Raw genomic sequence first — 25,563 nt, 5'->3', positions numbered from 1 at the left:
GCGCAGCTGTTGCACCCCTGTCCTTTGCTCTCGTTATATAATGTGTGCTCGACAAAACTTCCAGTGACAGAGAGGGGGAGTACGTATTTACATTGGACAAAATGTCTGAGATATACAGTTGCAGAGGTCAACAGGCCCAGCCGAGATATACCGGGTATACTGAAACACCATCCTTTGTCAGTAAAGTAACAGCTACTGTATATCATGTGGTTTTGTTAATGAAGTATGCTATTATGACATTAAAACTTCAGCGCCCTGCACGAAATCTTTTAGATGTAGAACAAATAAATTCTACAGAACAAATAATAGAAAAAATAAACTCTACAAATAAAAAGTGAAGTAAACAGTCGGTTCCCCATACATGCAGTGAATTACAGGGACCAATACAGCCAGTCAAGTAGGACTGTGGTCGAAGAACAACTAGGCCATTATTACTACTCTCCGACTGCACTCACAAGAGTCAGAGCTTAATCTCCCAAATGTAATAGAAAGCAGTATGGGCAAGCTGACACTCTTCTTGCACCCAGCAACTACTTTCAACTATAAAGCCCCATGCTATTTGCTGCAATTAACTACGTAGCAAGAATATTTGAGGAGGCGAAACTGCACTCTCTTGGGAGTCCTAAAAACATCACGAAATCAAGCACAGCACTGACACGCTCTCTGTTGTGAAACTCCACAAGCGGAGAAAGAAAAACACGCACGCCGCCTTCACCGCGCTCTTGTTCAAGGCCACTCCGCGCCGAATCGCTGTTCACACCCAAGTGGATGTGTTCCGGTCGTTACGGTGCGTACTCGCCGGCTACAAATTCTCACGTGACAGCATTTAAGAGCTTGTTTTCCAGAAATGCCGGCATTAGCGTCCATGATTGCGATTGAAACATTTACGCTCTTTATGACCGCAAAAACAAAACGTAAATAAAATGAGTGGGCATGTTTACTTTGAGCCACCAAAGTCCATGCATGCTTTCCGCACGTCAGGTCCAGTTAATTTTTCTTTGTGCATGTGCGTTATGTGTACGTATGTGCACATAATGTATGTGTGAACAGATGACAACTAGTTAAAAAAAGCGCAGACAGATTGAAGGCACTGAGTCAAGTAAGAACACTGGCCGTTTCACTTTGACCAAAAGAACTTCGCCGCCACGAAGCTCCCCCCAATAGCACCACCTGTATATATCCCTGTCCGCTCGCAGTCTTTCCTGGCTATGGTGCAAGCCAACACCTTAAGCCTGAAACTTTACTGGCCCACTAGAAACTGAGGGCAATTACCTTGTCTTTCCAGGATATGCCTGCTCGTTGTTGCAGTTCGGCACAACACACTTCTGCCACATCGTTAATAACCACTGGTCGAAATGTTCAAAGCACTCCCCTTCGTCGCGGCATGAGAAGCGCATGCAGACACCCAGAAATTACCCAAGTCGGCGGCGTCGGGGCAACGCGAAAAAGCCAAGATCTTGAAAGGGATCGCGGCTGCTTACTGGGAACTTGCCCTCCCAAGGCCACCTACGCATGCATGCACGCACAACATGCGAGCAAGGAGCGGGGGACGCTTGCATGTGCAGGCGCAGACGTCGTCTGCTTAGTGACCATTTAGCAGCTAGTTTCAAATGCTGTATGGACTCTTAATTTTCGCAGTATGTAAAAGATAGCAACACGCCGAGAGCATCATATGGCGACCTTCAACGTAAACAACATTCCTCCATGATGCTATCGCGTCGCCTCTCCCCCGCTACCGCAGCCTGGGAGTTTCTCCTCTTCAAATATTCTTGCTCTGGGCGATGGCCACTAAAACAATACTACAATAATCTATAAATTTCGAGCACCTGCCACCTTATTTTCCAACAACAACCTAAACAATGATGTCTTGGTGCATGCTTGGTGCATGCTTGGTGCAAATAATGAAAATTTTGCCAAGATGTAGCAGGGCACAAGTGGGCATAGCTTGCAGCACAACGGGCAACATGCTGAGCAATCCTTTTTGCTTTGTGCTTCAGGTTTTTCTGGGTATCCATCTGGCACCAAACTATCTCCAAAGGACATGCGCACAACACGGACCGGGGCCTGCTCTGCAATGGACGGCGGATGTCAAGAACAACACGTGTGACACGGCTGAACTTCGCTTCATCGTGCCAGCGTGGCTATCTACGACTGTGACATCACATCACATGCCGTATGCAAGGGCTATAAATGCTCCCCCGGTTCCGTCGTTCGCCAGTGAGCATGGCTGCAGCACAACGGGCAACATGCTGAGCAATCCTTTTTGCTTTGTGCTTCAGGTTAGTCATCACCATCTTGCTTATTGTATACGTAGTGATGACCGATTTTTAGTGCTGCTGCCCTGCCCACTGTGTGTTCATTGCTTTCTTAACAGTGTTGTTCTGTTATCAAGGGATCTTTTGGCATGTGGGGATATTGAATCAAACTTAGGACCTCCTAACGAAGATATGTTGAAGAAACTGTTGGAAGGACAAAAGAAGCTTACTTGTGTCGTTGAACGTGTTCGGGAATCGCAAGTAAAGATTGAAAAAAGAATTTCAGGTTTAGCAGATCGTATAGACAGCCTCGAACAGAAATTGAATGAACTTAGCAGTTTGTCTTCCGTCATTAAGAATATGAAGGTGTCAACATCAAAGCTTGAAGAGCAGGTATCAACACTTATTGACAAAGTAGATGACCTTGAGAATAGAAGCCGCAGAAATAACTTAATCATTTACGGGTTAGAGGAGCCCCCTGACGAGAAGTATGAGGACCTGAAAGCTAAAATAGAGGAAGATATTTTTCAGCACAAGTTGGAAATAACGGTAAAAGGCATTGAAAGATGTCACAGGTTTGGCAAAAAAACAAAGGCCGGGCCACGACCTGTGATCATAAAATTTCTTGATTACCAGGAAAAAACTAATGTTTTGTCGAGTGCATTTAAATTAAAGGGAAGCACATTGTCCCTGTCTGAAGACTTTTCCAAACGAGTTTGAGAAATACGGAAGCAATTGTGGAAAAGTTCAGAGGAGGAAAGGCTGCGTGGCTGTAAACAAAGCTAGTTTATGATAAGCTTAAGGTTGATGACGTCTTGTTTGCATGGGACAAAGGAAAGGGGTCACGCTATCGGCTGAAGAAAAAATCTAATTGACACAAAAACAAGCACTATGGTGCACTAAAAATACTAAATGTAAATTGTAGGAGCGTTCTTAATAAGGCCACTGAATTAGAGGCATTAATACTTTCTCATGATCCCGCTATTGCTGTCTTGACGGAAACGTGGCTAAGCGACTCGGTTTTTGATAGTGAATTTGTTCCGTCTGGCTACAGCACATACAGAAATGACCGGGCTAGTAAAGATGGCGGCGTTTATGTACTTTTCAAGGATAACCTTAAAATATGTAGAATGGCTGATGTGCCAAGAGTAGAAGGTATTTTTTTGTAAGGCTTATCACAACGATGTCCATTACATTATAGGTAGTGTTTATAGGCCCCCAAACGCTCCTGTTGACGTACTGAATGAATTGAAAAACTATTTGAAACTGAATATTAAGCATGATGACCGGATTATAATGACAGGTGATTATAATTTACCTAATGTAGATTGGAAAAAATTTGCCCTGAAGCAGTGCGACCCTTCGGGTAAAGCTATGCTTGATATTTGCTACATTTTTTTACCTCCTTCAGCTAGTTGAAGGCTACACAAGAATTCAAGGGACCACTCAGTCAACCCTAGACCTTTTCCTCTTTAACCAGGCAATTACACCTAAAGCAACGACTGAGATATATCCGGGAATATCCGATCATCATGCAGTGCTATTTACTCTAAGTGACACAGTGTTCGATAAGACATTGCCCTGTTTATCTTTCTCTAATTTCGATCGTGCAGATGATACTGCTATTATAGATCTCCTTTCATTCAACTTTGATAACTTTGCGAAAAATGAAACTGATATACATAATTTATGGAACTGGTTTAAGGACATTGTCAAAGAATGCATTGAATCATTTGTGCCTCTGGTAATTAAAAAATCGAAGCGAAAAAATCCGTGGATTTCTCGGATAACACTGAGGTTAAGAAGGCAAATAAAGCGTCTAAAAAAAAATGAAGTCTGAACGTAGCGTATTCAGAACAAATAGCAAGCTTTCAGTAAAACTGAAAAATCAAATTCAAACAGATAAGCAGCGTTATTTTGGGAAATCCTTGCCGCATTACTTGACCTCGTGTCCCGAGAAATTTTGGAGGAGCATTTCGCCAGCTTCGAAAGAGTGTGACGTTTTTAATGGCGATGGTTTTCTTACGCATGATATTGCTCGAATTGCAAATGCTTTTAACGATCATTTCAAATCGGTTTTTTCTTGTGACAACTCTGTATTACCGATCTTTGAAACTGTTTCGCCGCGAATGCCCGACATTGTTGTTAGTAAACAGGGCATATTGAACATGCTTGTGAACCTTAATATCAGAAAGTCCTCTGGACCGCACAATATCCCTAATGCATTCTTAAATAAATACGCTGAATGGATGTCGAAATACCTCCATGTTCTTTTTACAAAATCGCTGCGTGAGGGCCAGGTTCCAGACGACTGGAAAACAGCTAGAGTCAAGCCTATCCATAAATCGGGCAACAAGCTGAGTGTCAAAAATTATCGCCTTATCTCGCTAACTTCAACCGTTTGTAAACTTTTGGAACACATTATACACAATAGTATTTCATGTTTTCTGGACGAACATAGTATCCTAACATCAGCATGCATTCAGGAAGGGATTTTCAACAACGACACAATTGGTATCAACAATACACGACTTCGCTACTTCAATTAGTAATGGAAAACAAACAGATGCAATTTTTATGGATTTTTCAAAAGCTTTTGACAAGGTTTCGCACAATAAATTAGTATACAAATTAGAAAAAATTCTTGGGAATGACCAACTTATTAAATGGATATCGGCCTACTTGAAAAACAGAGAACAGTTTGTAGATTTTAACAATCATTGCTCTCACAGGGTTTCCGTTGACTCTGGCGTCCCCCAAGGGTCGGTTCTGGGTCCCCTTCTATTTATTTTATATATTAACGACATAGTAAACGGTATACCTGTAAATATAAGGCTCTACGCGGACGATTGCGTTACTTATTCTGAAATAAAATCCTCAAAGTAGCAAGTGTTGTTAAACGAGTCGTTTAACAGGGTTGTTTCATGGTGCGAGGGGCTTGGCAAGTGTCCATCAATTTTGAAAAAACAGTGTACATGTCCATTTCTCATAAGAAAAACTAATTAAATTTTCAATACTTTACAAACAATGCCATTCTTTCCGAGGTTCAATCCTACAAGTATCTTGGGTTATGGATAACAATTGATCTTAACTGGACAAAACACATTGACATAGTAACTTCCAAGGCTAATCAGAAACTGTTCTTTTGACGAAGGACTTTGAAACTCTCCCCTCCATCTGTCAGTGTTCTTGCTTACAAATCGATAGTCCTCCCCATACTTGATTATGCTGCAGTGATTTGGGATCCGTTTACTCAAACTAACATTCATAAAGTTGAAAAAGTACAAAGGAGAGCCGTTCGCTTTATATATAACAGTTATGGACGAACCTCGGTAAATGAACTGTTAGTAAGAGCTAACTTACTTTCACTTTCGGAAAGAAACCGTATATCCCAATTAAAACATTTATATCAAATAATTAATGGGCATTACAAGATAGATATTGGAAAAATTATTTCATTTTCTTCAGTTTACGCCACCAGACAACGCCATGATCGTACAATAACTCTTTTTCGTACCCGCAATAACTGCTTCAAATATTTTTTTTTCCCCAGAACTCTGCAGGATTGGAATAGTTTAAATAACCATCAAGTCACAACACAGTCTTTAACATCCGTTGCCGCTGGTCTGGAACAACAGAGAAAATAATTTTACTTGCGTGCTAGTTCTGTTTTCTTAAAATGAGAGTGATGTGTCATCAGTAAAATTTTGTTAAGTTTGTTTACGTTGTAAAACGCAAGTGATAGTTATTTGTTTGCTTTGTGTTATATGGCTGCCTACTATGTGAAATGTGATAGGCTGTTCTATCTGTTTGCCTGGTGTTCTATGCTGATGTTTACGTCTTTTGTACCCACCTGCTGAAATCCCTCCAGGGGATTGCAGTACCAATAAATAAATAAATAAATAAATAAATAAATAAATAAATAAATAAATAAATAAATAAATAAATAAATAAATTGGTGCAGCTGTCAACTTACTGTCATGAGAATGCATGCATCTGCAAAATATTTATTTGACCTCACACACGAAAGCATTGAACCTGATCCCATCAGAACTGGGTGGTGCTTGCATTGGCTACCCTTCTGTATCTCCCACTCCTGTTGTATTCACATTCCTGGACAAGCATGGGTGTCGGCGGGGTGGTGCAAAAGGGGCACTTGCCCCCCTCTCAAACCTCACCAGCACTTTCCCCCACTCAAACTAAACTAGTGCTCTCCCCCTCTTCCAGCTGTGATGCAACACTGATTTGCACCCCCCCCCCCCCCTTCAAGAAAAAATCCGGTGGATGACCATGTGGGCGAGTCATGTCAGTTTTGTGGTACTTCCCTTAGACATGTGTGCTGCATGAATGACTTGTTTTATTCTTTTTTATCTTTTCCTCCTCTTTTTTTTTTTTTTGTGCATGCTCCTTCATGTATATAAGCACATGAAACAGCTGCAGCAATTAATTATGTAGTAAGGCAATGCAATGTGCATTCTTTCTTGTCTGCAAGTCTACCAACATGGTATCAGGCAGCTAACAAAAAGTTGGTCAAGACAGGACACTTACAGCCACTTGCTCAGGAGTCCAGGTGTCCAGGTTGACAGACTTGACCCGCGATATGTGGACACCAAGGTTGCGATGTATACCCGCACAACGGATACAAAGGAACATACCCAGGTTCCAAGATGCCCATCGTGGACCTTGAGGATAACAACAGATCAACATTGGCACACATTAAGAAAAATAATAGCATGAGATGCTTTGGTGGCAAGAAAAACAAATTACACAACAATGCATGTACCACATGCCTTCTATGCAATGAACTGATTCAAAGGTGAGTATTCTCAAAATAAACTTGAGTATTTCAGTCACTAACCTTTCCAGACATCTGTCTGATGAGTTTCCAGGCAGCAGTCTGATTGGTTGCTCAATAACTTGTTACCAAACATTATTGTAACCATGTTTTTCAAAGCAGCAGGGCATTTCTAGTGTCAGGTGACACCACTAGCAATCAAGTTCAAGAAACAGGTGTCACACTTGCAACACAGTCGGAAAAGCCTGGCTGAACTCGTGTAAGCCAAGTGAGCTGAAGCAAGCATTGAATCAAGTTAATATGTAGACATCAAATCGACCCTTTTAACACCCCATAAGAGCAATTTTGTATTTGTATGTCTTTCCCAAAGCGGTGCACACTTTCGTTCACTTTAAAGGGTCCCTGTAACACTTTTTTAAGTAATCGTGGAATGGATTCGCTAAAAAACTATTGCCTCATGAATTCAACACTGCAAAATGTTTAAGAATACCTCCAGTACAAGCAGAGTTACAAATATTGGTCGCACACTGCAGACCCCCTTGTTGCTTCCCTCGTTGTGACGAAGGGGCTGGAAGCTAAGCGGAGGGAGTATGCACAAAAAAAATATTTCACCCGCACCTCGTAACCTTGAGTCCTTTTTCTTTTTACTTCGATTACGTAACTTTTTCAGTGTAATCAGGAAAAGTTGTGGCCTCTCGCGACGATCCCTGTAACGACCGAGCGCGCCATGTTCAAATCAGCCAATGGCTGATGGAAGGCCTTCTACAATATTTGACTTGCAAATGCTTTTAAGAGCTTCAACTACAGATAGGCAGCCCTTTTTGACCATGCTCAGAAAGTGTTGCAGGGCCCCTTTAAAGAGGCCCTTCAACTGTTATAATGCAATGATCTTGCTATTCATGCATGATACTTCACGAATCACATGAAGCAAATATTTGCTGCATGCTTCACGTACTTGCTCTCCCCCGTCACATTGGCGAGCGTGCTGAAAGCTACGCAGGGAGGGGAATGACAAGAGAGGAAAGGAGATCCTTTGTCAGTGCACGTCACGACCTCGCACATTTTTGCCAGACTTTTTTATTATGCAGCTTAGTTGCCGTCAGATGACAAGCATGTGGTGGTGTTTCACAACAGTCACGGTGACTACACAGCTCCTGTCCCTCAAATCGGCCAATGGCCTTTGGGTATACACATACCTGCAGACCTGGCAATAGAGAAATTCGTAAAACTCTGAAGTGGGGAAGGGGGGGGGCGGTGGTTACAGACTTGTTTATATGTTTAGTTGTGATGGATTTGCCTTTAGCAACAAGCATAATCACGTTTTGCCATGATAAGCCAAATCGGGGCACTGAATTATTTTCTCCCATTTTTGACACCAAAAGAAGAAAAAAAAAACATTGTGAAAAACTATGGGGGGGTCCAAATGCAAGCAAAAACATCAGTGCAGCAGTCTCATAATGGCTTGGAGTGGCTGAACAAACGAGGGTAGGGTTTTCCGCTAAGGGTGAGAGCCTATAAGGGGAAGCACAAATTCTTCCGGCCGAAATTTCGCGTCATCAAAACAACAAGCAAAATATATTTTCATCAAAATAACTCGCGTATGTCTTCCTGACCTACTTCAAAGGACGGCACGGCCGACTTGGCTGCCGCGAAAGCGCGGGTCAAAGCTTTGACTTTGCTCACTACTAGATTCTTTGGACAAGAACGGCAAAATGCTTCTAGTCTTTTTTTCGTTTTTACCGCCTTTCATCCTACCGCTGCATTAGGCACATGCCCTCGAAGCTCGTAGATCACTATAGCATCGCCGCGACCGCAATTTTGTGCGTGGCGATTTGCGGGAAACTGTAGTTTTGTTTTCAATCCACGTGCCTTCAAAACTAAGTCGTTTTAGGCTATCTATGGTCGTAACTGCCGCGGTTTTTTCCACAGCGGTTGTGGCAATGATAACCACACGCACTGTACGCTGCTCTCGATCGGCCTTCGTTTGACGGTTTCGGTACTAAAGTTTATATCACACGCCGCGATTACCAAAAATGTTCGGAACACTCGAATTTTGGCCCAATGGACACAAATATTTGGCTGGGGAATTTCACGAATTCCTATCTGTCGCGGTTTTGCATCACTGAGACACTACTGTGTCTTTAGATGAACGCCTCTCAAATTCGTTTATAATGCAGTGGGCTCGCAAAAAGCCTGGAACGAGGAATGGCCTGCATTTTTGTCAATGAGGCCAGATTTCGCCCACACATTTAGATTTTCGGGAGATTTTCATGGCAACCTTACACACGGAAGAAACGGTCGCAATTCGGGAGTCTCCTGGACAATGCGGGAGACTTCGCAAGTATGTGATGATGATAACAGCAATACATATAGTTCTCTCCTGGTGGCGGAACATAGCACAACGCAGTTTTTTTGGCCTCCGCAACCAGCTACGGCCCGTACCAGCTATGCGCCTTGGCTATCTTGTAGGCCACGCTATCTTACTAATTTAAGTATTTTCATCGAAAATGAAACATGAAAATAAAAATTTTTCGTAAAATCGCATGCACGATCGAAATTCCTACTTTTCACGGGAAGATAAGAAGAGTTGGCAGGTATGATACAGCATCATTTATAGAAGAATCGGGAATTTCTACCTAACCGAAAATTGTCAATTCTAAGCAACATATTGTGTTATGTTTGGTATTCTTGGCAGCCTCAACTACCAATTGGCAGGTCCCCTTTAAGCATTTTGAAACATGCAGCGGCATTGAGCATTTTCAGCAGAGGTGCACTCGAGTGGCCGCCCGTGATCTACAGGAAACTTCCTCGCCACTTGTCTGACCAAATATCCATGCTTCCTCAGATAAATTAGCACGTGCTTCACCAGGAGCATGTTATCGGTCCAAACTTTTTTTTTTTTCAATGCAGGTCACCATGTCTATTGGGCCACGTATGCTCCTTGGCGCACATTATGTCACAGCCTTCAACTGCCACAATGTGCCACCTGCCAGCTGCTTGTGCGCTCTACACAAAGCCTGCAGTTCTCATTAATGCAAGTCGGCACACCAGGCAACTGCAGCCTCTGACCTTTGCTTTATACTCATAACTGAATGCAGGAACAGCGCAACCTAGAAGTAGTTACTTCGTAACTACGGAAGCGAAAAAAAAAAAAAAAAAACACACCGAGAAGTGGAAAACCCCTTTTACCTTTCCACTCAGCTCATTCAAAATTGGTGAAAAGGGGTATCATTAAAGGTTGCCAGGTAAACGCTCTCAAGAGGTCATGCCCGCACTCGATGCGATGCAGTTTCAAAGCACAGGTAGAGCGCCTCATAAGCGCCGGTTACTCGAGCCCCCTAATTTCTGCTGTTGCGGAAAAACTTTTGAAGCAAATTAAAAATCGAGGAGGGCGATCTCAGCCTCAAAGCGCGTCTGTTGCCATGAAATATGTTGCAGTTCCGTATCTGCATAACGTGTCACATCGGCTGAAAAAAATCGGTAAACGTGCTGGGGTCACTTATTTTTTCCGCCCCAGAAAAGCTTACAAAGCTTTGTAAGCTGGTGAATAATCCAGCTGCTATTAAAGGAAGATGCACTGTGAAACACAGAACACGCTTTGTACCTTGTGTTATTGGTATCGTATATCTCATTCCGCTTTCGTGCGGAATGGTATACATAGGGCAAACCGGAAGGTGCCTTAATGACCGTTTAAGAGAGCACAATAACAATGTGCACAACGTAGTTCAAGGACACCTCGGAATCCACTGCTGAGACTGCGGCTGCGTGCCAGTTTTTGAGCGTTGCAAGGTATTAAGCAAGCACAACTCGCAGGCCACACGTGAGATAATTGAAGCTTATCAAATAAACAAGTTTGACGGTAATTGTGTAAGTTGCCCATCAGTTGCGTTGTTGCAAAAGGAGATTGCGTATCTCGATCTTTTTTAAGTCACACATCTATTTGTTTTTTCAGCCCATTCAACAAGAGACAAGAGTTTTGCTGACATTGTATTGCAGTAGTTGTTCCTGCACCCTTCTACGCATGCCCGTTTTTCTCATTTTTCACCTATATATGTACACCACTCCGGCATTAAATCTTTGTTGAAAGTCAGCGCTCTTTTGTGTCCTTGTTTTTTCGCTTCCGTAGTTACGAAGTAACTACTTCTAGGTTGGGCTGTTCCTGCATTCAGTTATATCCTACCAACTTGCCCAAGCTTCCACGCTTTATACTCATACTTTCGAGAGAAAACCTAATAGTAAACAGAGAAGCCCTATCAGCTATATGTTAGTACTGCATGACAGCTGAATATCAATATTAGCCTATTAAAACTGAATCATAATGTCAAGGCTAGAACAAAAGTCCCAAGAAACAATCAACCCCATTCACGAACTCAGATTGAATAATGGTGTCATCTTACTAAGGCATGAGGAAACGCTCATAACTAGGCATAGTAAATTGCTCAATAGCCTTATATTCTTCCTTCGTGGTCCAGCTAGCTTCAGATTTAAAGCAGAAAAAAAGCTACCTTGCAGCAGGTATGTAGCAAAAATAATTGTGTTTAGGAACAGGTTTGCACCTGGAAAAAGTTGCAGTGGGATCACTTAGAGTAATTAGTATGGCAGTTAAGTCTGCAGCTTTCACATGCTTATTTTTATTAATGTACCGCAAAAGGCTCCTCAAATGTAAACAAGATAACACCAAAAGTCAGACAGCAGTCACTATGCTGTTAACACAAAGCAATGTCACATTAGTAACAAGCCGAGTATGATGCCCCTGTCACACGGGCACCAAGTCATTTGAGCGAGAAGACTTCTTCAAAAATAAAAGAAAAGCTTCGCCCCCAGACACACGACAGCGGGCGATCTCTTTTTCGCAAGCGGTCTTTTCTGAAAACAGCGTTTGACAATCTCCTTCAAAGCTGTAAAAGAGTAGCTCCGATACCGCTGGGTGCTAGCAATTACAAATTGTCAAAAAAATTAACAAATGTCAATTCTGTCATGTAGGTGCATCATATAATTAAATTCCATACCTCGTAGAAGGCGTAATAATCTCTTTAAAACTTGTCTTCTTGGGTATAATCGTAAGCAGGTGGATAGGCTCGGGGATGGATACATGACGACAATTAGCGCATTGAATGTACGGTCACACAAATGACGGCGTCGTGACATGTATGTATATAAAACACCAGCGACTGAACAGCCCTGGATGCACACACAATACAGCAGCAACAGTGATCGGAGACGGACATTGAATTTCATATAGAGAAATAATGCCAAGTTAAATGATTCTGTATTGAAAGCTAGTGCCATGCGGTCATGTGTTCATAAGAAACCACTAAGAAGAGATTGTCTGTGCCATGTGCTTACGAGGCAATGCCTCTTCATTAAGTCTCTCTGCTTAATAAAAGACCACTTACATAAAAAAAGTTCTAGGGTGCTCATGTGATAGAGGTATAACAGATCGTTCCTCAAAGCAACGGGCGTCAAAATTTAATTCGCTCCTATTGTCCTACAGGAGTAGGGTGTTGACCATCCCAACAGGTTCCCTCGACCACCCTAATTACTCGTAGGTGTGGCATCGGAGACCAACATTATCATCACCAGCAAGAAGTGCGGCTTGCCGGTCTCGTGACACTCGCGCTGTGCGGGAACTCGGGTTCGCCGAAGCTCTGGCTGACCTGAAATAAAGGACGTGCCACCTATGTTCTGTTGAGTCAGTGTCGTGCGTTGTAACAGTGGCGACATGGACAACGAGGACCTCAACCAGTCCTGGATCCGCAGAGCCATGAACGTGGGACGGCCACCAGTGTTTGAAGGAACGTGGTCAACATTCAAAGTTTGCCTCGAAGCCTACTTCGAAGCGCAAGACATCACGAACACGACGAAGCGACGAGCAGTGTTAGAGGCCTCGCTATCAGACAGCGCGATTCGAGTGGTCCAGGGACGTTGCCATCCGAGGCAAATCAATGCACTTAACTACCACGATGCTGTTAATTACCTCGAGGAGTATTACGCCCCTGAAGTCAACGAAATAGTGGCAAGTTATGTTTTTTTTACTCCATTTATTTATTTATTTATTTATTGTACCCTCAGGGCTTTACAGCATTGCAGAGGGGAGCGGGCACTGACGAACAATGTTAAAGAAAAGAATACATACACAAGGCACTAGAACATTATTAAACACTGGAAGCAACTATTATCAACTGCAACTATGTTATACAGCCACTAGATTATACAAGAAAACTAACAACAAAATCAAACGTTTACATTTCCAACACCAAGTGTGTTATCGAGCAATGTTTTAAAACTGCAAGGCGAGGTGATGGATGCAACTGATTGTGGGAGGTAGTTCCAATCCTTGCAAGTTTTAGGCAGGAATGAGTGGGAATATGTTGATGTCTTGAAACGAGGAACAGCAACTTTCTGCGCATGGTCAGTACGAGTTGAAATGTACGACGGTGGGGTTATTAAAAGTGACCGCAGAAGGGAGTTGTTGTAAATTTTGTGGAAGAGTACGAGACGTGATATCTTACGACGTGTAGCGAGTTTTTTTTTTTTTTTTTTTTTTTTTTTTTTTTTTTTTTTTTTTTACAAATACTGCTGTCTCACAGTTCGAGACATTGCAGGAGTGGGTCCATAACAGTGAATACACACTAAACTAACAAAACACATGGTTGGGTAGTTCATTCAAAAAACTGTTGGTAGGCAACTTTCGGAGAGAAACATCCAGATTATTCCACAATTCCACTGTGAAAGGAAAAAATGAAAACTTAAAACAATCTAGAAATGGCATGAAGGGTGTGATGTTAATGGGGTTTGACCTGCGAGTGTTTGCAACGGAGTTGGCAAAGGAAAAGGGCATGTCAATGGTGATTATCTTGTTCACGATTTTATGTAAAGTGCCGATACGCTCGCAAGTACGTCTGTGTTCAAGTGATTTGAGTGATAGACGTACAGCATGTGACGAAGGCAAAAAATTGTGATCATAACGGTGATATATGAATCTTATTGCTTTTTTTTGAACACCTTCCAAGTGTGCTATGTCGCATGCGCAGTGAGGTGACCAGACAACGGAGGCGTATTCAAGAACAGGCCGTATCAGGGATTTGTATGCTGTTAGTTTGCATTCGTGAGTTGCATCTTTTAACGTTCGCTTCAAGAAGCCCAATTTTCGGAGCGCTTTCGAGCAGATTAGGTTTATATGTTTATGCCATTTTAAGTTCGGTGAGAATGTTACGCCAAGATACTTGTATTCGTTGACATGCTTCATGTTCTGGCCATAGGAAAAACGTAATAATATAAACATAACCGCACGATTTTGAATGCTCTCAAGTTCATTAACTAAAGTGATATTACCAGGGTCCCATATCGATGAGGCGTATTCCAAATGCTGTAGCGAGTAAAGGAATGTTAATAATTGATTTCATGTTAGTTACGCTAGCGGTACGGCGATAATCTGATAATATAAATCTAACAGCACGATTTTGAATGCTCTCAAGTTCATTAACTAAAGTGATATTACCAGGGTCCCATATCGATGACGCGTATTCCAAATGCGGACGAATGTACATAATGTAAAGAAGCTTTTTTAAATCAACAGGGGCCATGTAAAAGTTTCTTCGCATGAATCCTAGAACCCGGTTTGTCTTACATGTGACAGAGTTGATATGATGTTTCCAAGATAAGTTGTTAGTAATATGGACACCAAGGTATTTATAAGAGGGGCGGGATCGAGTACGGTGCTGTTAAGGAAATAATTTGGACATGCGGTAGTATTACGTGATATGCGCAGAGACTTGCACTTCGAAACATTTAATTCCATTTGCCATAATTTACACCAATTAAGCATGTTAGTCAAATCTGTTTGGAGGGTAGTGATGTCATTATTATTAGATATTTGGCGATGAATTACACAATCATCCACGAATAGGCGCATTGTTTAAGAAATATTGTTAGGCAAGTCGTTAATGTAAATTAGGAACAGCAATGACCCAAGACAGACCCCTGTGGCACTCCGGAGCAAACTGGTGTAGTAGACGAGTCGAAATTATTAGCCGATACGTATTGGGAGCAGTTAGTAAGAAAGCTACGAATCCAAGCGAGCACATATGAGTCAATGTTTAATAGGCTTAGTTTATGTAGTAGTAGGGAGTGTGTCACTTTATCAAAGGCTTTGCTGAAATCTAGTAAGATGCAGTCAGTTATTGTTCCAGAGTCAAGGGATATGTGTAAGTCATTAGTAAAAAGTAGAAGCTGTGTTTCACACGAATACTGTTTTTGGAAGCCATGCTGAGCAAGTGTAAAGAAATCATTGTCTTGAAGAAACTTGATAAGGTGAGAGTAAATGACATGTTCTAAAATTTTACATGGTACTGATGTCAGAGAGATGGGACGAAAGTTACCTGGATCGTGGGTTGTTCCAGACTTATGTAAAGGTACCACCCTATTAATTAACCAATCGTTAGGAAGCACTGCCGTAAGAAGAGACTGTGTGAATATTCGTTCAAGGATTAGAGAAGAATACTCTGCCGTGTTTTTATCACAACAAGAAGGAGCGAAGGTACAGGATTTAATGTTTAAATAAGGCGGCTGGTCGAAAAATGCAATTTCGGGATCGTCGCTCGAACGCATGCTACGAGACCAAATCAAGTGTGATGATGATGATGTTTGATGTTTTGTGGCGCAAGGGCCATTTCACGGTCAAAGAGCGCCAGTTCATCTTACTAAAAATATGGACAATGATTGTGATAAGCGGCTGTATAAGGGCCATAAAATTCCTCGTGGTAAGGCGGATAAAAACATACAAGTAATAAAATCATGACCATGCCGTGAAAGGTGTGTGTGGTGTGAATGGGTGACAAAAGTTGGTGATAATAAAAAACGATGGTGGACATGTATGGCATTAGCACAAGTGCCTCACTCGTTCACACCCTTGCGTCCAAGGACCGTGAGGCAAATGCTTTCTTGTGTAGCCACCGCAGCAAAAACCTCTCTGGAGAGGTCGTGCTATTGAATGCCCGGGTATATGATATGAAAACTATGAATTTCTTTAAAAAACGCTAACAATGATTTATGGCTAAAAAGCAGTTCTCTATCGACGAACATTGCGGGTGTAAAGGTATATGTTGTCGGTAGGGTAATAGAAAATGTTTTCTTAGAGTTTCTAAGTGTTTGCACTGGATTAACATGTGAAGGACTGTTAATGCTTCACCACATCTGTCACACAATGGTGGATTGCCACCGGACAAAAGATATGTATGTGTCGTGTATGTGTGTCCTATCCTGAGCCTCGTTAGTATTACCTCTGTATGACGCGATTTTGATACTGGCAGCCAATGACCAAGATGTGGCTCAATAATGTGTAGTTTGTTTTGTGTGAGTCTATCCCACTTGCTCTGCCAGTAGTCCCTGAGGTTTCGTTTGAGAGACGGCTTAAGATCAAGGACCGGGATTGAAATGGGTGTAGGGGCAGTGCTTTTGTGGACGGATGCAGCGAGCTGATCCGCCCTCACGTTGCCTTGGATCTCACGGTGCCCTGGCACCCAGCAGACTACAACATGTTGTTTGAGTGTGTAGAGTGTGCACAAAATGGAGTAAAGTGAGACAAGGACTGGGTTTTTTTTTTGTTTTTTAAGAGTGTGTAGAGCCGTTACCACACTGAGGGAGTCCGCATAAATTACTGCTTTTTGTATTTATAGTTGCTTGATGTGTTTAGCCACCACAAGTATCGCATAAGCTTCCGCTGTGAAGATACTTGTGCCTGGATGTAGAGGGCCAGCATCCAAAAAGAATGGGCCGACAGCAGCGTAGGACACAGAGGAGTTAGACTTGGAGGCATCTGTAAAGAACTCGGGACGTTTGTATTTGTGTTGAAGTTCCAGGAAGTATGTTCGGATATGGGCAATAGGCGCATGTTTTGTAACTTCTAGAAAAGACACATCGCAGTCTATAGTCTGCCACTGCCACGGTGGTGGGTATGCTACAGGAGCCATTAAACTGTGTTCAAGTGACACTCCAGTTTTCCTCAGCTAGACCCTTGTGGCGAACTGAGAAGGGCTGCCTTATCGAAGGCCTGTTTTGAAACAATAGAGCTTGACAAATCATTAATGGTAGAGTATGAGGTGTGCTTCTTGTCCCCTTTCACCTTAAGAAAATAAACAAAGGAGGACATGTAAGTTCTCTGCAGATGAAGCGACTACTCATTTGACTCAACGTCAAGGCTTTCTACAGGGCTGGTGCGAAAAGCACCCGTAGAAAGGCGGATGCCTAAATGGTACACGGGGTCCAGCATCTTCAAAGCACTTTGAGTTGCAGCCTGATAAACAACGGCCCCATTATCTAAGCGGATGCGAATGAGGCTTCTATACAGGTTCATGAGACATTGCCTGTCACTACCCCACGTAGTACGTGACAACACTTAAAACATTCATGGCTTTTAAACATTTTGTTTTTAAATACTTGATGTGTGGTACGAAGGTCAACTTGTTGTCCAAGATTAAGCCTAAGAATTTATGCTCCGCATTGACAGACCGACGTTGACCGTTCAGTTCAATGTCAGGTTCTGAGTGCACGCCTCTCTTTCAAGAGGCGTGGCAACATGTGTTTTTTTGTGGGTTCAGTCGGAATCCGTTTTCCTCTGCCCATTTGAAAACCTTGTTTAAACCTAACTGAACCTGCCGCTCACACATTGCCAGATTGCAAGACCTAAAGCCAAGCTGGACATCATCGATATATGTACAATAAAACATATTGCGAGGGATGAACAAGTGCAAAAAATTCATTTTGATGAGAAAAAGTGTGCAGCTAAGTACACCACCTCGTGGCATGCCTGTTTCCTGGACAAATATTTGGGAAAGAACCGTGCCCACTCGGACACAGAATGTCCGGTTTGACAGGTAACTTTCGATTATGTGAAACATTCTTCCGCACACGCCAAGGTGGGACAGGTCTCTTAGAATTCCAAAACGCCAAGTTGTATCATAAGCCTTTTTGATATCGAGTAACACAGAGAGAAAATATTGTTTATGGACGAAGGAGTCTCTGATCTGTGCCTCGATACGAACAAGGTGGTCTGTGGTGGATCTACTCTCTCGAAACCCGCACTGAAATGGGTCGAGCCATTTGCTTGTTTCAAGGAAATGTACAAGTCGGCAGTTTATCATTTTTCGAAGACTTTGCACAAGCAGCTTGTTAAGTGCAATAGGCCTATAACTCGAAGCTAAAGAAGGGTCCTTGCCCTCTTTCAAAATGGGAATAATAGCCTCTTTCCAGGAGGTAGGTATAGTGCCAGAAAACCAGATAGCATTGTACGAACAAAGTAAGGTTTTTCGTGTTTTGATTGGTAGGTTTTTTAGCATTTCATACACCACAGGGTCAAAACCTGGGGCAGAAGTACTGCAGGAGTTTAGAGATGTTCAAAGCTCAGCTAGACTGAAAGCTTGGTTATATGCCTCGTATCTAGTGCATTTGTGTTCGAGTTTCTGCTTTTCTATTCTTGTTCTGTATTTTTGGAAAGTGTCAGTATAATAGGACGAGCTGGACACCTGTTCGAAGTGTGCACCGAGGAAGTTTGCTTAATCTTCCAAAGTATCACCCTGAGTGTTTACGAGTGGAAGTGTGTGTACTTGTTTTCCTGCTATCCTACAGACCATGTTCCAGACTTTAGCCTCCTGTGTGTATGAAGTGATCCCTGACAAAAACTTATGCCAGCTTTCTCTTCTGGCCTGCCGACGCGTTCTCCTGCCTTGAGACTATTTTCTTGAAGGTGTCAAGATTTTCGGCTGTCGGTGAGTTCCGAAGCAACCTCCAAGCTGTTTTGCTATTTGCGCGCGTTTCGGCATTCAGAGTTCCACCATGGCACACGCCGTTTTCCAGGATGTCCATTTGTTTGTGGGATGCATTTTGTTGCAGCATCAATCAAAAACGCTGTGAAGTATTTGACAGCAACATTAATGTTCAAAGTACATATGTCATTTCAACCTAGACGAGCGATGGTATAAAAATGTTCCCAGTCGGCTCTGTTTATGAGCCACTTGGGAACACGTGGTGGGCACTCAGTTACTGTAGTTGTGCTCAAAACTACGGGGAAGTGGTGACTTCCATACAGATTACTGTAGACTTTCCACTGGAGTAGAGGCACAAGAGATGAAGATACTATGCTCAGGTCTATGGAGGAGTAGGTGTTATTAGCGAGATTATAATAGGTTGGTTCTTTTCGATTTAGAAGACGCGCTCAACGAGAGAAGGAACTGTTCAATCAGTCGACCTTGCGCGTCATACCGAGAGTCACCCCATATCCTGCTATGCGCATTAAAGTCTCCAAGGAGAACAGAGGGCTCCGGAAGTACATCTATTAAAGAGTGTAAATCACGTTTTTGCAGCTGATAGCTAGGAGGAATGTAAATAGTGCAGATTGTGATCAGTTTATCAAAAAGAACCGCTCAAACAGCCACTGCCTCAAGGGATGTTTGGAGTTGTAAGTGTGTGCATGCAATTCCTTGATTCACTATGATGGCAACACCTCCGGATGATGTCATGGCATCAACACGGTCCTTTCAGAAAATAACGTATTCACGAAGAAAATTTGTGTGTTTTGAATTAAGGTGTTTCTTGTACACACAGCACTTTTGGTGAGTGTTCGTGTAAGAGTTCTTGGATGTCATCAAGGTTTCTCAGAAGGCCCCTGACGTTCCATTGTATACGGCCGCAGCGCATGCCGCGACCGCCACTCGCTACACTGTCAACTTGCCGGTTCACGCGCAATAAACCTGACGTGCGCCTAACGTAGTAATTTGAGTATTTATGGTGAATGTAAAATAGTGCTGTGTGTACGAAAAGCAAGTGGCTGTTTAGACAGGGAGTTTGAGTTCACTTAACATGGCCCTCACCAGGCCCTGTTATCTGCTTTTTTGTTTTCTTGGCGCGCTCCAAGGAGCCACGCCGCTTTTTCGGCACCAAGGGTACCGACGTATCCATTGCCTCCTCGGAGGCACTGGATGCCCGCACGTGCGGGCTGTTAGTTCGAATTTCGGGCCTCGCTTGGTGAGGTGAGGCCTTGAGACCCGAGGACTCTGGAGTCTCGGGTCTCTGTTTGAGAGGAGGCGGTGTAGCCTGGGCTACAGCCGCCTTGGGGGCAGGTGCCACAACCGCCGGCTCGGTATGCGCGGGCCGAAGGAGTGGCGAGGGCTGGTGCGGCAGTGCCCCCTGACGCGCTGCATCAGCGTATGTAGGTCCATAGAATGGTGCTACTCTTCGCCGTACTTCCTTAAATGATGTTCTCCTTCACCTTCAACGTAATCATTTCTTTTTCTTTTTTCCAGTATGTGCAGGAGCGTAAATATGCGGCATGGTTTCCTTCACAGTTTACACAATGTGGCGGTTGTTTGCAGTTCTCAGACTCGTGGCCTAGGACTACACATTGTGCACAAGTCTGGCGACCACGACAGGTTTTAGAGCCATGGCCATACCTCTGGCATTGGAAGCAACGACGAGGGTTTGGTATGTACGGCCTGATAGATGTCTTCGTGTACCCTGTTTCAATAGATTCTGGTAGTTTACTGGATGCAAATGTGAGTATTAAGTGTTTTGTCGCTGTTTCCTTATTATCTCTTCTGATGATAATTCTCTGTACATTAGTGACATTTTGACTCTTCCACCCCTCCAAAAGTTCAGTTTCGATCAGGTCAAGTAAGTCTGTGTCAGATACCACTCCGCAAGTTATGTTCATAGATCTGTGTGGTGTTACGGTTATCGGTACGTCACTAAATGTTGAGAGGCTGTCTTGCTTTACAAATTGTTCTTTGTCCCGAATTTTGAGGAGAAGGTCTCCACTAGCCATTTTGGTTACTTTGTATCCAGCCCCGAGAGTTTCAGTAAGACACCTGGCAACTACGAATGGAGACACGGTCCTGGCTTGCTTTCCAGTTTTCTCGCAGTGAATGACATGGAAGTTGGGAAATGTTTCTTTTGGCTGGTTGAAAAAATTTATATCATCAGTGCGTACCCGCTTTAAGCCGGTACGATCAGACAGTAGGGGGAATGCTCCATGCATGCCTATCTTATTTTTGTTCAGCAGCGTTGGCGGCCACTCAACACTGAGCCCAACGAGGGGACGCTACAAGTTTGTGGATGCTGAAACCTGCAGACGCCAGCCGTACAACGCCACTATAACCCAATGCGCCTAGGCCAAGGTAGGCTATTTGCACAGGGTTAACCCTAGCCGCCAGGAAGTTAGGAAGTAAACGGAAGAGACTAGAGGACAGGACAGATAAAAAGTGAGAGATAAAGACGAAGATGTAGGGAGAGAGAGAAAGGAAAAGGCGACTGCCGATTTCCCCTGGGTGGGTCAGCCCAGGGGTGCCGTCTACGTGAAGCCGGTGCCAAAGGGGTGTGTTGCCTCTGCCGGGGGGGCCTTAAAGATCCAATCTCCCGGCCTCGGCTCAACCCACAGGATCCCCTTTTCCCCGGACACGGCAAAGCCACGCACGGCTAGGCGTGAGAGGGAGTCAAAACTCCCCCGTTAGTTCGGGTCCGTAGTGTCGCTACACACCAAACGCCTATTTGCGCAAGCGCCCCTGCAGGGTCAATGGGGGCATGTTAGCCAGCACTAGCATTAGCCCAAAAGAGAGCACGCAACTGGCAAATGAAAACAAGGTGGTTTCCATCACGATACAGCACTGTTCCTTCGATACCATATGAATAGATGCTGACTGCTTTGCAGGACTTCGTTCCGTTTTTTGTTTTTTTTTTTAGTGCTTTTTATGTAAGAGTAGGCGTTGGACAAAGTTATTTTTCTAAACCCCAGTGCAGTATTACTGGCTCAATAGGTCCGTTTGATTCACCTGCACCAATTGGACCCAGTTCACGGCTGTGCACGTGAAGTTCAGAAATTGTGCAGTATGAGTGCAGTGGTACAGGCACAGCACGAAACCCGAAACGAATGAGGATGTGCCGACGAAGTGCAGGCCTTACTTCTGTTCGCTTAATGTACACCATTCAGCTAACACTGAAGGATGGCGAACCGCACATGACAGTTTATGAGGAGCAAACATCTTGGCAAAACATACTGCATTAGTAGAGGCGGGTACGGCGCCTGCACCAAGCCGAAGCCGTCAGCGTAGGAGTTACAGGAAATTCATGAACTAATGATGCACCTCTTCTGCACCTTATTAAACGAATGGCAAGGTTCAGAGGTCGTCAATGTTGCACTGCTGAAACGAATGGCAAAGTGCAGCACCTCGTGAACTGGTCCACGTAGTGCAGACGAATCGAACAATCCTAATGGCTTTTCGAGCTCTTCGTTCCAAAATGAAGCACGGCAGCGGCGAACGCGCATGCTCTCAGGGTGGTACATTGCGGCCGGTCATCTGGGCGCAAGCAGCTGAGTTGTGTCTTGACTCTCCGCCAGGCGCGCCGCTTATCCAGCGCTGGTCTGCCATAGGTCATGATAGGTGCATCTGCTCCCAGTACGCCCCAAGACGAAGCGCCGACTCCTTTAACTCCGGAGGCTTCCCGTGTGCAGTTACCTATGACTCGGAAGCATTAGTAGTGAGAATCTGACCACGATCGCAATCACGGACCAGACTTTCATTGCCCCAAGCTGCGGACATTCCAACAAAACACGACACATTGCAAGCGAATTAATTGCTGTTCACGGCACGTGACGCCCTTCTGGCAATGCGCCACGTGGTTTCTGAAAACAAACTGGAAACGACTTCTGCGAAAATTTCTCGGAAGTTCTCTCAGCAATTGAGAGAGTGTTCTATGTGTTCTAGAGCCAACCCGCATGAGGTTGTTACACTTGGACGCGTACAGAGGCGGTAATTGCCCGCCACAAAATCCCAGACAGAAGATCCGCCCCCAACGGAACACAATCACTGGTTGCTGCCGAGGCACAAAACGATTGGTGAAACACGCCCTCAGATGCGATTTGGTTACCTCCAATGCAACCGCCACCATCCCCTCCCAGGCAGCGCACCATCAATACCGGGCACCGGAAACAATACTGCCGGTTTCGAATAAACAAATGTGCTAAACAAATTTTCGAACGTCAGCAATTGAAATCTAAGCCTTACGAACCAATAACGAGCTGAAGCACGGACCTTTAGCGTCGCAGTCAACGCAGTATTTGTTGTCCTCTTCCCGAAGAAGTTGGCCCAATATGGCCTGACACTTGTCCTGTATGTGCTTCTGTCTCTCCCGCTCCGACTTGCTTGCCATTACGAAACCACTGCGACGCCACAATCACACTCACTACGGACAAATTTCACCGACCAGAGAACATCTACGCACAGACTCACTCGGACCCGCTGTCCATCGGACCGAGCGGCTGGCCACACGGCTTGTGCCTGGCTTAAAAACGTCACGGTGTTCTGTGACGTCACTACTAATAAACGTGTACAATCATAGCCTGTAGATTTCCCTTGCCTGCCGGAATATCGGCGGCACGGTGATCGGCGGTCACTCGGGAAGCGGCCATCGTCAGAACCTTAGTGGTGGCGCCGCTTAGGTAGGGGTGTCTTCAAATACGTTATTTCGTTTTTGCAGCTTACATGCTACGAAATTTGCGTAAAAACTTTTATAAAGGTGGAAATGTATTTAAAATTAACCCTACGTAAATCACACGGTTAGAGATGACAGGCGTTTTGCGCTTAGTCAGCAGGCAACCCCTTCAATACAAGTAGGCAGCGTCCAAGGTGGATATAAATATCCTCCTTGGCAGCGTCTCCTGCGCGGCGCAGCAGCCAGCCCCATACAGAAGTAGGCTCCCTATAAAAAGTAGAGGTGTGCACCGACTGGTCGGCGCGCCGCCGCCGAGAGTTTTTGCCACGTTGCCGCCACCGACGCGAACTGACCCGCGCGTCGCCGCCGCCGACGTTTTTCATCGGCGCAATCGGCGCGCCATTTATGCGCCAGCACTGACTTTTCACAGATTTGTCTTCTTTTTCATCTTGATTCATAGCTTCGTTTCACATTTTATGTAGCCAGTAAAAATCAGGCTTCTTAGTTATCTTCATCCAGCTTCAGAAACCGAGAGTACCACTATGAACAGCGGCACAAGTTCGGCGGCCGCTGCATGAAAAGACATATTGGACAAATTGACAAAAAATAAATATAACAGTTACAGTAAAGCATAGACACTGCCATCTTAAGCTTAAAAGCAATTTTTGCTGTTTTTTGTGTCGTAATTAGCTATGATTATGGTCATACGGGTCATGAGAGAAGTCTAGCTGTACTATTCGAGGAGCTAGAGGGTGTTAAATGGGATATAATAGGGCTCAGTGAGGTTAGGAGGACAGATGAGGCCTATACTGTGCTACAGAATGGGCACGTCCTTTGCCATCGGGGCTTGGCAGACAGAAGAGAACTGGGAGTGGGGTTCCTAACTCACAGAAACATAGCTGGCAACATAATTGATTGATATGTGGGGTTTAACGTCCCAAAACCATTATATGATTATGAGAGACGCCGTAGTGGAGGGCTCCGGAAATTTAGACCACCTGGGGTTCTTTAACGTGCACCCAAATCTGAGCACACGGGCCTACAACATTTCCGCCTCCATCGGAAATGCAGCCGCCGCAGCCGGGATTCGAACCCGCGCCCTGCGGGTCAGCAGCCGAGTACCTTAGCCACTAGACCACCGCGGCGGGGCAGCTGGCAACATAGAGGAATACTATAGCATTAATGAAAGGGTGGTAGGTATTGTAATTAAACTGAATAAAAGATACAAGATAAAGGTAGTACAGGCTTACGCGCCTACATCCAGCCATGATGATGCTTCAGTTGAAAGCTTCTATGAAGACGTGGAATTGGCAATGAGTAGGGTAAAAACACAGTATACTATAGTGATGGGCGATTTTAATGCAAAGGTAGGGAATAAGCAGGCTGGAGACCAGGCAGTAGGAGATTATGGCATCGGTACTAGAAACGCCAGAGGAGAGCTACTAGTAGAATTCGCAGAACGCAATAATTTGATACCTTCTACCGAAAACGAGAAAGCCGCAAGTGGACATGGAGGAGCCCTAATGGCGAAAATAAGAACGAAATAGACTTTATAATGTCTGCACACCCAGGAATCGTGAAGGATGTGGAAGTGGTTGGCAAGGTACGATGCAGTGGCCATAGAATGGTACGGTCTCGAATTCGCCGAGACTTGAAGAAGAAACGACAGAAACTGATACGCAAGAAGCCAATCAATGAGCTAGCACTGAGAGGGAAAGTACAGGAATTCAGAGTGTTGCTGCAGAACAGGTACTCGGCTCTTAGTGAGGAAACCAACCTTAGCGTAGATACAATGAATGATAATCTGACGAGTATCATTACGGAGTGTGCAGTGGAAGTTGGAGGCAGGGTAGTTAGACAGGACACTGGCAAGCTTTCCCAGGAAGCGAAGAACCTAATTAGGAAGCGTCAAATCATGAAAGTCTCAAGTACAACAGACAAAATAGAACTGGTAGAGCTTTCGAAGTTGATTAATAGGCGTAAGGTATGCGATGTAAGAAGGTATAACATGGAGAAAATTGAACACGCTCTGAA

General features: G+C 44.1%; 1 protein-coding gene across 5 annotated transcripts in view; it reads right to left on the bottom strand.

Moving 5' to 3' along the window:
• LOC119163319 (stromal membrane-associated protein 1) overlaps positions 1-23,437 on the bottom strand; it is a 178,856-nt gene extending 155,419 nt beyond the window's left edge. For 4 of the 5 annotated variants that reach the window (XM_075872937.1, XM_075872940.1, XM_075872941.1 and 1 more), the window contains exons 1-2: positions 23,130-23,389; positions 6,804-6,937 (exon numbers count right to left, since the gene is read on the bottom strand). In XM_075872937.1, coding sequence (XP_075729052.1) covers positions 6,804-6,937; positions 23,130-23,247 — 252 coding nt within the window. In that variant the 5' untranslated portion in view covers positions 23,248-23,389. Of the gene's footprint in view, positions 1-6,803; positions 6,938-23,129 lie in introns of all 5 variants that reach the window. The other variant, XM_075872938.1, reaches the window with a different exon arrangement.
• Positions 23,438-25,563: the final 2,126 nt, after the last annotated feature.

Source organism: Rhipicephalus microplus, chromosome 9 (assembly GCF_043290135.1).
Source record: "Rhipicephalus microplus isolate Deutch F79 chromosome 9, USDA_Rmic, whole genome shotgun sequence".
In the NCBI taxonomy this organism is placed as follows: Eukaryota; Metazoa; Arthropoda; class Arachnida; order Ixodida; family Ixodidae; genus Rhipicephalus; species Rhipicephalus microplus.
The sequence above is the reverse complement of the archived record's forward strand: the minus strand, read 5'-3'. Positions and strand labels throughout refer to the sequence as shown.